Genomic DNA, 12,080 nt, shown 5'->3' on the forward strand with positions numbered 1-12,080 from the left:
ATCCACCACACCACACCGGCATTACTAGGGATAACCTTATACACAGAAGTTTATTAGTAGCGCGGTCTAAAAACGGGCGCTACTGCTAATTAGTAGCAGTGTGGGGTATAAAACCCGTGCTACTACTAAGCTGATAGTAGTAGCGAGGGGTATAAACCCGCGCTACTACTAAATGATCTTCATCATACCCCTGAAACAGGCCATAGTAGTAGCGAGGGGTAAAAAACCGCGCTACTACTAAATAGGTAGCTATAGCGCAGGTATAGCTGGCCAAATGGGCCGGTTTTTTCGGGCCGGCCCCTGAGCACGCCGGCACGACCCGCCTTGGGCCAGGCACAACACGGGCTAAACGGGCCGGGCCCGGCACGCGGCACGCCCTGAGCCGTGCCTGGGATTGGAGGCTGGGCACGCGGGCCGGCATGGCATGGCCCAATTAAGTTTTTTTTTATTTTTTTTCTACATCTATATATGGCCCAACATGTAAAAATAGGTTGAAAATATGCGGCCCACCGTGCTAAACGGGCCAACGTGCCGGCCCGTTTACTAACTAGGCGGTGCCTGGGCCTGGGGCGCAGCACGCGGGCCGGCACGGCACGGCCTGTATAGTAATCGTGCCCTGGCAGGCCGTGCCGAGCCAGGCACGATTACGATGGACCGGGCCGGACCGGCCCGTTTGGCCAGGTATGAGCGCAGGTAAGACCCCGACGCTATTACTAACCGTGTCCACTACTGCACCATCCACCCAGCCCGATCCACTCCCACCCCACCACTCTCTCTCTCATCCCTAAAAAACTCTCTCACGAACTCCGCAGGATCTCCTCGGTCCACCCCACCCCGGCTCCTCTCCCCACGGTCTCCTCGCCGCCGCCCCCACCCACGCTGACCGGTTCCGGCGAGCACCGGCCACGCGCAACACCCCACCTCCTCCTCCCCCTCCCTTCCCCTTCCTCCTCTGCCCGCCCCTTCTCTTTCCTCCTTCCTCCCGACGGCCGGCGATGGGCGCGGACGAGGAGGAGCACCAGTCCCCCATGCGGAAGCGCGAGCGCGAGGAGGGAAAACACTATAACTGGAGGCCCCCCTCGTCCGCCCCCCTCATCTCCCGCCCGCCTCGCCACCAACCCCCAAATCGATTTCAAATCGCGCGCCGCCCGGTCGGCGTCCCCGACGGCGGCGATGGAGGTGGGCGACCTGCACAAGATGTGGGAGATCCGGGCGCTCAAGCGGAAGCCCGAGGAGCCGACGGCCCACGCGCTCCTCGACCGCGTCGCCAAGAAGGTCCAGCCATCATGCGCCGCCGCAAGTGGCGCATCAAGGTCCTCTCCGAGTTCTCGTAAGCAAACCCTAACCTCTGTAACCCTCGTTCCCCCCATCGGCTTCTCCGTCTGACCTATACCGTGCGCCGGGGCGATTTCATTGTGGGAACATCCCCAAGAACCCGAGGCTGCTGGGGCTCAACGTCAACTGAGGCATCGAGGTGAAGCCGTGAAGCTGCGGCTCTGGCGTGACGGCCGGGACCTCGACTTCATCCCTTACGAGGAGGTGCTCGACACCATGCTTCACAAGATCGCGCACAACGCGCGCAGGCCCCACAACGCGCAGTTCTACAAGCTCTGGGACGAGCTCCGCAAGGTCAGTATCTTCATGTTTCTGCTCTTGTATCGGTGCTTGAAATGTCTACGATTCCACCTGTATAGCGGCTCACTAATGTTAGTGTATGTATATATCCGGTTGCTTGGAATATGTTGCTTGTGTGCACTAGGCTATAAGAATGCAGATGTTGTGCATATTCCCTTGCAACCTAGCCCGTTTACTGAAAGCTTGGTTCAATTGATTTTGGGGTTAAGGACATTTAACCTGAAATTTTCGTTGGATCCTGTCGTCATTAACAATGTGCAGTCGAACTGATCTTATAACTTATGGCTTAGAATTCTTTTGCGGTAGAATCAGAAACATGATTTAAGGTGGTTACATAAAACATTCGACCAATGGCTTTAGTTATCAAATTTTTGGCTTCTCCTTCAACTGATAAAAATGTATTATGAATTTCATATTATAGCTGGCAATGTTAGAAGAAAGAACATAAAGGTTAACATGTTGTAGAAGAATTCATAGGTGACATGTCCAAGTATTTCCCATTGCAATGAAGTAATGGCTTAGAAGTCATATAACTTGCTTATTAACCGATCCAGTAAAATTCTGTTGATTGTGCATAATTTTACTTATTAGCCGCAGGATGTGGTTATACTTCTAGCTAGACAGGTATACATTTTTTCACTGTTGTTCCACAATTTTTGTTATCATCTACAATGGCACCATTGATCTTTCATTTTCTTTTCAACAGTTTGACAGTACAACGGATGGGGCTGTTAAATATGAGATTCCAATTGTGGCAGTGCATTGCAAAATAACTATTTGAGGTATATATGGCATGCCATCTATGACAATGATGCATGCAGTTCCTCCCAGAGTGTTCCTCTCCAGCTACCAGGCCTTTCGATGGATGCTACTCTGCGCAGGTAAGTCTGATAGTTAACATACTCTTATTTCATTAAACAAAATTCAGGTCTATTCCTTTATGTATATATGAGGAATTGATAGTGCAGATTAGAAGCTTACAAATTGTCCTCTCATGCTTTGGCTATCATACTTAGAGCTCCAGTAGTTCAGAATATTAACAATATTTGCATATTGAATATTTATCATAGCATTCGTGTTTCTCAAGCTTTTGCCGCTAATTTGTTTCCTCTAAAACTTTAGAGTTCCATATCAGAATATTGAAATTGGGATGTCCTATTTTATCACTGTTTTCCACTTCGCAAACAAGTTAATCTCTTAATGTAGAATCACAAGTTCATGAAATATGGCACATAAGTCCACATGTAATTAGGAATGATTAGTTCTTATGGATAGGGCGATAGGGATTTCACAAGTCTTATTAGATTCTTTGTTACCATGTGTTGTCGAAGTTAATTGAGTATTGGCAGCATGGTCTAGCATCTTTGAGGTTGCTGAGTTTAGCCCTCTGGTACAACAAGGACAAGGAATTTATAAATGTTTAGGTTACATATTTTTAAGCATCCAGCCTTTGTCGGTAGTGAATTCAGTATGCTTAATAATAATAACTTGCCATGTCAAAGACGTAATATTTGATAAGTTTTGGTTTAACCTACAAGTAATTGCCAACGGAAATCTGTTGCTTCTTATGCGCTAAACCTACTGTGACTTTCTACAATGTAGGTTAACCAATTAATTGAACCACAAGGATAGAGATCTACACTCTATTCAACAATTTTCTCGAGAAGTTTGATTTGTATTCGATATTTCATGGACTTAAATAATCTCTATCCGTAAACACATTGGTTTCTTTCATCTAGTGAACCCAGGTAATAAGTGAAGATGAATATTACATGTGTATATTACTTTTTCCTCTGTCGTTAGATTATGTTCAGAATATTTCTGATATTTTTTTGGAATGCTAGGACTATCACATGTAAAAAAGAACTTTAAATCACAAAAATGTTGATTTCTTTTACTAATGATCTTAGAGGATTAGCTTAAGTACCATACAGAGGATGACACAAATGGTAATGAACACATCGTGGATCTTGCATTAATTTTCTTATTCTAGCAGTACAATTTGTGCAGGGAAGTCATTCATTTGTCATGCCATGGAAGTATCGTTTGAAGTTTCCTTGCTGTCAAGACTTTTTTTTCAACATATATGAGGTGGCAAGCAAAGTTATGGTAACTGCAGTTCATGTCAGGTATAATGTGAAACGTAGGTCCATCATCTCATCATCCTTTACGCCCTTTCTTTCCCTAATATTTTACAGCAAACCAACGGATCAGCTAACCACAACCTTAGTATGTGGTATACTGCGTAAATATCTAGCTTGGTAGAAAGCATGGTCAGTAGAGCGTTTTCTAACCATGCACTAGTAGTGCCCACTCCATGCTACTGTTATGTACACAGACGAGAAGTTTGTTTGAGAAAGAGTATGCTTGCTGCCTTTCATCTAATATCATATGTTTCTGTTTCCTATGAGAAACTGATGGTTCACGTCTCTAACTTCTACTGCTTTATAGTTTTGCACAAAAGCTTTTGTAACCATGATGTTGATATACCTATGATTGTTACTTCATGTGCTACTACATTAGTAGGGAGATTTTTATAAAGGTACCAGAATTTATCTTCTTCCACATTAAGTCAATATTTAGTAACGGAGTTCTATTTTTGTTTGCAAACTAGTTCATTTGTCGCAAGGAATAAAATCTACTCTGGATAGTTGATTTAGTGTTTCTTGAACATGGCCAGGGCAATGGATAAAATCTACTCTGGATAGTTGACAGAGGGAGTACATGCTAAGTTGACTTTTGCCTGTGGATTTGCTTATCATGAAGATGGTTGCAAGGATGCAGAGGGAGCAGATCATTTGGAGAGATAGGATGCCACTGTTTGGTGTTTTTATGCATTTTAGTTTGCTTGTAACTGTGTTTGCACTAGCTGGGAGTAAGTGACTTCAAGAAGTGTAGGTGTTTTAATTGAAGGCATGAAAAGCCACGACAATATGTATGCTCTTACAGGATGTGCTCTAATACCGCCGGTTTATTATAAATCTTGGATTAGTAATGATGTGTAATGCTGCTGGTTTATTGCAAATATGTGTTTGTTTTATTTGGAATTGTATGCATAGAATGGAATTGGTGGATTTTATTTTTTAATTCTTAATTAGTTAGTAGTAGCGTGGGACAACACCAGATGCACTACTACTACTTCGTTAGTAGTAGCGTGGGTTTGCATCCAGGCTACTACTAACTTTTTAGTAGTAGCGTGGGAAAAAACCTGAGGCGCTACTACTATTTCGTTACTAATAGCGCGGGTTGCACCCGCGCTACTACTAAAATGTTACTAGTAGGGTGGGTTTCACCCGCGCTACTACTAACTATTAGTTGTAGCGCGGGTACCAGCGCTGCTAGTAGTCATTTTACCCGCGCTGCTAGTAGCCTTTTTCCTAGTAGTGTGGAGTAGGGTATTACACCGCAACGGTGGCTCGAACCAGTATAAACTCTTGTGTCCTTTGTTCCTCGGGTTCGGCGAGCTAGGCTTTGAGATCTTTGCGATATTTTGAGCTAGAGGGAGAGATACCTTCGTGCGCACCCCAGTGTTCGAACCTCAAGGGTTTGCTGGAACCCAAACTCCAACATCGGTGGCAAGTGAGGGAGAGGTTGGCAGATCTGGAGACGCCAACATCGGTGGCAAGTGAGGGAGAGGTTGGCAGATCTGGAGACGCTTTGAGCGGGGAGAGAAGGGGATCTGGAGCAAGACGAAGGGAAGGCAATGAAGGCTCAGTGGCATGCGCTAGCCTTTTTGTCAGCCCAGGATGGTTGCTCAAGCTGCGTGGGGAAGCGGAAACGCGCTCGTTGATACGTCTTCAACGTATCTATAATTTTTGATTGTTCTATGTTATTATATTATCAACCTTGGATGTTTTGATATGCATTTATATGTTATTTTATATGATTTTTGGGACTAAACTATTAACCTAGAGCCCAGTGCCAGTTTCTGTTTTTCCTTGCTTTTGAGTATCGCAGAAAAGGAAAATCAAATAGAGTGCAATTGACCTGAAATTCCATGGAGATCATTTTTGGACCAGAAGAAGCCCACGGAGTACAGGAGATGGGCTAGAAGAGTCCCGAGACCACCACAAGGGTGGGGGGCGCGCCCTACCCCCTGGGCGCGCCCCCTATCTCGTGGCCGCCTCGGGGACCCCCTGACTTTTTCCTGACTCCGATACTTCTTATATATACCCAAACTTAGACCGGGAGTTCCGCCGCCGCAAGTCTCCGTAGCCACCGAAAACCAATCTAGACCCGTTCCGGCACCCTGCCGGAGGGGGGAATCCCTCTCCGGTGGCCATCTTCATCATTCCGGCGCTCTCCATGACGAGGAGGGAGTAGTTCACCTTCGGGGCTGAGGGTATGTACCGGTAGCTATGTGTTTGATCTCTTTCTCTCGTGTTCTTGATTTGGCAAGATCTTGATGTATCGCGAGCTTTGCTATTATAGTTGAATCTTATGATGTTTCTCCCCCTCTACTCTCTTGTGATGAATTGAGTTTTCCCTTTGAAGTTATCTTATCGGATTGAGTCTTTAAGGATTTGAGAACACTTGATGTATGTCTTGCATGTGCTTATCTGTGGTGACAATGGGATATCACGTGATCCACTTGATGTATGTTTTGGTGATCAACTTGCGAGTTCTGTGACCTCGTGAACTTATGCATAGGGGTTGGCACACGTTTTCGTCTTGACTCTCCGGTAGAAACTTTGGGACACTCTTTGAAGCTCTTTGTGTTGGTTGAATAGATGAATCTGAAATTGTGTGATGCATATTGTATAATCATACCCACGGATACATGAGGTGACATTGGAGTATCTAGGTGACATTATGGTTTTGGTTCATTTGTGTCTTAAGGTGTTATTCTAGTACGAACTCTAGGATAGATTGAACGGAAAGAATAGCTTCGTGTTATTTTACTACGGACTCTTGAATAGATCGATCAGAAAGAATAACTTTGAGGTGGTTTCGTACCCTACAATAATCTCTTCGTTTGTTCTCCGCTATTAGTGACGTTGGAGTGAGTCTTTGTTGCATGTTGAGGGATAGTTATATGATCCAGTTATGTTATTATTATTGACAGAACTTGCACTAGTGAAAGTATGAACCCTAGGCCTTGTTTCCTAGCATTGCAATACCGTTTTCGCTCACTTTTATCATTAGTTACCTTACTGTTTTTATATTTTCAGATTACAAAAACCTATATCTACCATCCATATTAGACTTGTATCACCATCTCTTCGCCTAACTAGTGCACATATACAATTTACCATAGTATTGGGTGTGTTGGGGACACAAGAGACTCTTTGTTATTTGGTTGCAGGGTTGTTTGAGAGAGACCATCTTCATCCTACGCCTCCCACGGATTGATAAACCTTAGGTCATCCACTTGAGGGAAATTTGTTGCTATCCTACAAACCTCTGCACTTGGAGGCCCAACAACGTCTACTAGAAGAAGGTTGTGTAGTAGACATCACACGTCCCATCAAGTGCCATCTGTCGACCGAGGCCGTAGGCGGTTGGGGCACACGGCGCTCCGCCCTTGCCCCTGGCTTCGCCTCGAAGCCAAGTGTGAGCACGCCTTGGGCCCGGGGGCTACTGTCAGCGTTCTGGGAACGGGGGTACCCAGGCTTGCCTGCCTGCAACCCATGGCGTGGCACCGTCGACGGCCCGGTATGGCCCACCTTCAGCATCAACAACACAAGATCCTCGCGAGGGGCCAAGCCTCGCGAGGCGGACGACACCAAGACCTCCAGATGGAGCAGCCTCCTTAGGCTAGCTCCTAAGGAGCGGAGACTTTATGCAAGCCGTCACCTCGTGAGGTTCGGATGATGCAAGCCATGACGACTAAGGCCAGGCGGGCGCCAGCGGGCGCAATACAATAGTTTTCTCTTTGGTGTTAAAGAGGCAAGCACAGGCGCGGAGTCTCGAGGCATGAACCAAAGGTTTCCATTCCTATGCAACATGACCAAGACCGCTAGGACTGCAGGACGGAGGTCATCGCCGAGCTCACCACGGCGTCACAACCAGAGACTTTGCAGGCAAAGACCACCTTTCGTCAGGATAAGATGTGCTAGTTGTCTCCCTTCGAAATTGGCCGTTGTGGGATCCCTTCCCGCCTTCATTTTGGGGGAAGAGGACCAAGGCCACTATAAATATGGCCTAGCCGCCACCGTAGAGAGGGATCGATCGGCTAGATGGATCATTCAGACCATCCTCTCCGTCACCAGCACAAGAACACACCTCCTAAGGTTGTTCCCCACTGTACTAGTTCATCCTCAGCCCACCTTGGGGCCAATCCACCACAAAGCAGGAGTAGGGTATTACACCGTAAGGTGGCCCGAACCTTGGTAAACTGCCTTGTTCCATTTCCTTCCAGTTCATCGAGCTAGGCCGCGAGATCGATGAGTAGGTAGACTGAGGAGGTTGAGTTCTTCGCACGCACCTAGAGTTCGAATCCATCTTGGGTTTGCGGAGCCCCGAATCCGACATATAGCCTCTATGCATGCTTACGAGTAGTTGCTATCAATCTTTTGAAGTTTTCTTGACAAAAAAATTGTGGACTAAAAATTTCAGAATTTTATCTATAGGAATAAGATGAGTTTCTTTAGGAATTTTGCTTCCAAGAAGAACTCCAAGGGAGTCATTGTGGAATCATCGCATAATGACCTCCATACTCGGAGAATGGCGGAAGTGTGGCTGTGCGAATGGCCGCATAAACCCTTCATGGATGGAGCCAAAATCTGTCAAGAGTTTGCACAATTTGTTGCTAATGTTGGCCTCACCGACTTCATCGCAGCTGAGTGTGAACAATACCATCTCCTTACAAATTTCTTTGTGAAAAATTTCATTTTCTGAGTAGGAATAACCCCCCTAAGGTGCAGTTTAATTTATATGTTGAAACCCATCAGATACCACTTACTGAATTTTGTGCTATATGCTTGATCCCTTCTGATGGGGAAATAAGAGAGCCTAGACCTGCAGAGTTTGAGGACTTTTATCGCACTCTGTCAGTGGGAGATGAGAGGGGTATCGACTGTCACCGCCACTAGCTTGCAGTTTCCTTCTCTGCATTATTTTGTTCTATTCATTACGAAGTGTTTACTTGCTAAAGAGAAGTTCGGTGCATTTAGTGCCCCCGATTTCGTTGACTTGCGTCATGCACCATACAGTGATAACACTTATAGCCTATGAGTTATTATTGCACCTCGTCTACACCATAATAGTACCAAGGGTAAAATCCATGGCGGTATTTATGCCACTCGTTTAGCGAGTCACTTTAACATTCAGATTTTCCAGCATGATTGCCGTTTACCTAAGATTTATTTAGATCGCCAGGCTGTGGCAACTCATCAATTTATTGATGGCCAGAACACTACTATTCATATTCCATACAACCTGGTTTTCAGTGATAATACCCGTGATATTATTCCGTTGCTTGCACCTGCATTGTTTGATTGCATTGCCATGGGCGGATACATGATCATGCCAGATGACATCATTGTCTATAGGAATGCCCAGGCAACTACAGAGGAGGAGCCTCAGGAGTGGGACGTTCAGGTGCCCGCTCCCCAACACTTCAATGTGGGACTGGATGGCTACTACGAGTGGTGATTACCAAGTTAGGCCACAAGCCTAAGCTTGAGAGAGTATATATTTCCACCGACACTACATTCATGCTAACACATTTCATTCCAGTTGTCGGTGTTCACACTTTTTCATTGTATTATCCATGCTAGAATTATTTTGTCGCTTTCTTCTTGTGTGTTTGAAAAACTTTGAAAAAACCCAAAAATATTTCTTGTATCTTTTCAATTTTTCTTTCTACTTTAATTAGTTGTAGTATAAAAATAAAACCCAAAAAGATTTCTCGATTCTTCTTTTACTTGTTCGGAGCTTTCCCGTGTAAATAGATTTTCTCGTTTTTTTCTTTCTTTAGTTTGCTTTCTCTAAGAAAAACTAAAAACTCCAAAAATATTTCAGTGTGTTTCTGTGAAATTCTTTTCTGTGTATTGAGTCATACCAAGGAGAAGACCACGATGAAAATGTTGAGTGGCTCTCATATGCATTATTGTTGATCTAACAAAGAGCCCAAATTTCTTTGTCGTCTCCTTTTGAAAAAAATGTTTGCAGATTCCAGCTTAGTCCACGGCACTTTTGCACTATTATTATTTTCATATCATTCGGTCGTGCAAGTGAAAGGCAATAATGACGATATTTGATGAACTGGCTGTGGCAGAGAGATACGGGTATGAACTCCACTTGTTCTATTTTTGTAAATATGTTTAACCTAGTATCCATGATTCAGCCTATTATGATTAAACATGTTTGCAATGACAATTAGAGATTATACATTCTCATGCCATGCTTAAGTATCTAGGAGTGGATAATGCTTTATCTTGGATGTCAACATTGCATTAAAATGATTGTGATGTAGTATGATGATATGGTATCCTCCTCTGAAAGTTTCGAGTGGCTTGACTTGGCACATGTTCATGCATGTAGTTAAATCAAATCAACATAGCCTCTATGATATTCATGTTCATGGTGCTCATATCCTACTCATGCTAGTATCCAATGTTACTTATGCATAATGCATGTTCATGGCGGTTTTTGCTCTCTAGCTGGCCGCCTCTCAACCTATTTGTGTCGCGAGAAACCACGGCCACCTATGGTACCAAAGTCCCTTGCTGGTTCGGCGAGGGGATGGCACGTTGCACAAAGAGCAGAGTAGCATGCGGTAGCATGGCAGGGATCACACATGCAGTTTTTACCCAGGTTTGGGCCGCCGTGAGGCATAAAACCCTACTCCTGCTTTGGTGGATTGATGGTGGAAAAATGGTGGTGGTCATAGCCCATTGGCTCAGCAGGGTTGCCTCAGGGCTAAACGGCTACGTGCATATGAAGTATGAGGGGTGGATTTGCTAATCCAGTGTCCAACCCTTTCTAAGTTTGCCTCGGGCCTCCTTTTAAAGGTTAAGGGGTCACCAGAGTGGAAAATCAGTCATTATGCACTGATAAGATAGCAAACAGTGCTATCATACCTAACTCTACAGGCTGACAGAGCGCATTAAATGCGCCTCTCAACGTCACATTGTTGCTTGCCCAGCAAGCCTTGCGGGCTGTTTCGCCAGCTTCAGGCCTGCTCGCTTGACACGTCGTAGGACATGTGTCGTTTGTGGGTATTTCCTGTAGAAAGAGGCCGCCATGTGGTAGATGGCTTCCACTTAGTCACTTTGCAGCTTGACACCGCACTGATCGACGACATGCGTCATGATGAAGTGGTTTAGTGAGGTGGCTGCATCTCCGTGTGTCTGGCAGGCCTTCCCGGGGGGGGGGGGGGTCTTGGAGGTCTTCTTCCGGGGGTAACCCCATCCTTGCCGGGCTTGCCTGCCCAGCAAGGGAGGCCTTTCTCCTGGTGGTTTCTTACTTCTCTGGCTTGGTCTTGGTCCTCTTGTTTTGCATGTTGGCCTTCTGAGAATCTTGATTTCTTGTACTTTGGCCTGAACCTGGTGCTGTAAACTTGCTCCCATGCCTGTGCACAGTCTGGGCAACGTACCCAGGATTCGTTGCACCGACAGAAGCCCCCGGGCCTGCCCCGAACATGCTGCCGAGTATCATTAGGGTAGGTCCTAATAAGTACATAGGCAGAGGTGCGGAAGAGGCAGTCCTCTTGAGGTCTTCTTTGCTTCTTCATTAATCTTGAGTCCGGGCCAGTTTCCAGTTTCCCCGCGCGTCGTGTAAAGCCAATCGTGGCCATGCCACTCTTGTAAGGGCCCGTGAATGTCTTTAACACATGGGGTGGAAACTACAAATTTACTCTTCCCACCACACCCATATCCTCAGCCACGTATGTGGCATGCATCGCGCGGGGTAGGTAAAGGAAGCGCGTGGTGCGGGAGAGCATCTAGATGGGGACCCGGTCTTCAAGAGTTGGCGGAGGAGGGCGGCGGTTGCTTGTTGAGGGAGCGGCTCCCCCCTTGGCTCGCCTATAAAAGGGAGGGCGAGGGGAGAGTGCAGTCATCCATCTCTGCACTCCTTCTCCTCCATCTTCTGCCTCCTGCTCATTATGTTGAAGGGAAAAGCCTGGGGTCAGGCCCCGGGCTTCATCCTAAGGTTGGTGACATCAAATGCTTGTGCTGATGCTTGGGGAGTGAGCCTGGTCCAAGCCCGGAGAAGACGCGACGGACAAACCGCCCGTGGCGTGGGGGATATCAAGCTTCCCCATTGTGGGGAAATGCTTGCTCCTTCCACCACGACTGGTTGCCCATCGAGTAGAGCAGCATCCGGCCTCGGGATGCTGCCACTCGTTGGCTCGGTAATCAGGTTCCCGGTGTCTTCGATGCTCGCCTGGGAGGCAGGGCTGGGGATCGTTGGTAATCCTAGCATTGCCCCTCCTGGATGCCTTGGGGCTGATGTTGACGAGAGGCGCGCCTTACTGCCCGCTGAGGTGGGGAGCGTCA

At 46.4% G+C, this 12,080-nt stretch overlaps 1 protein-coding gene across 3 annotated transcripts; it reads left to right on the forward strand.

Moving 5' to 3' along the window:
* Positions 1 to 790: 790 nt before the first annotated feature.
* LOC123102716 (DNA-dependent metalloprotease WSS1) lies at positions 791 to 4,633 on the forward strand. Of its 3 annotated transcripts, none has more exons than XM_044524140.1 (5): positions 791 to 1,330; positions 1,433 to 1,629; positions 2,342 to 2,516; positions 3,238 to 3,383; positions 3,646 to 4,309. In XM_044524140.1, exons 1-3 carry the CDS (start codon positions 1,174 to 1,176, stop codon positions 2,414 to 2,416), a joined length of 429 nt encoding a protein of 142 aa, XP_044380075.1. In that variant the 5' UTR covers positions 791 to 1,173; the 3' UTR covers positions 2,417 to 2,516; positions 3,238 to 3,383; positions 3,646 to 4,309. The 3 variants fall into 3 exon arrangements, with proteins under 3 accessions (XP_044380075.1, XP_044380074.1, XP_044380073.1); XM_044524139.1 differs by lacking the exon at positions 3,238 to 3,383 and adding an exon at positions 4,316 to 4,633 and having other exon boundaries at positions 794 to 1,330; positions 3,646 to 3,778; XM_044524138.1 differs by lacking the exon at positions 3,238 to 3,383 and adding an exon at positions 4,316 to 4,633 and having other exon boundaries at positions 794 to 1,330; positions 3,646 to 3,764.
* The last annotated feature ends 7,447 nt before the right edge of the window (positions 4,634 to 12,080 follow it).

This window comes from Triticum aestivum, chromosome 5A, assembly GCF_018294505.1.
Source record: "Triticum aestivum cultivar Chinese Spring chromosome 5A, IWGSC CS RefSeq v2.1, whole genome shotgun sequence".
Classification (NCBI taxonomy): domain Eukaryota; kingdom Viridiplantae; phylum Streptophyta; class Magnoliopsida; order Poales; family Poaceae; genus Triticum; species Triticum aestivum.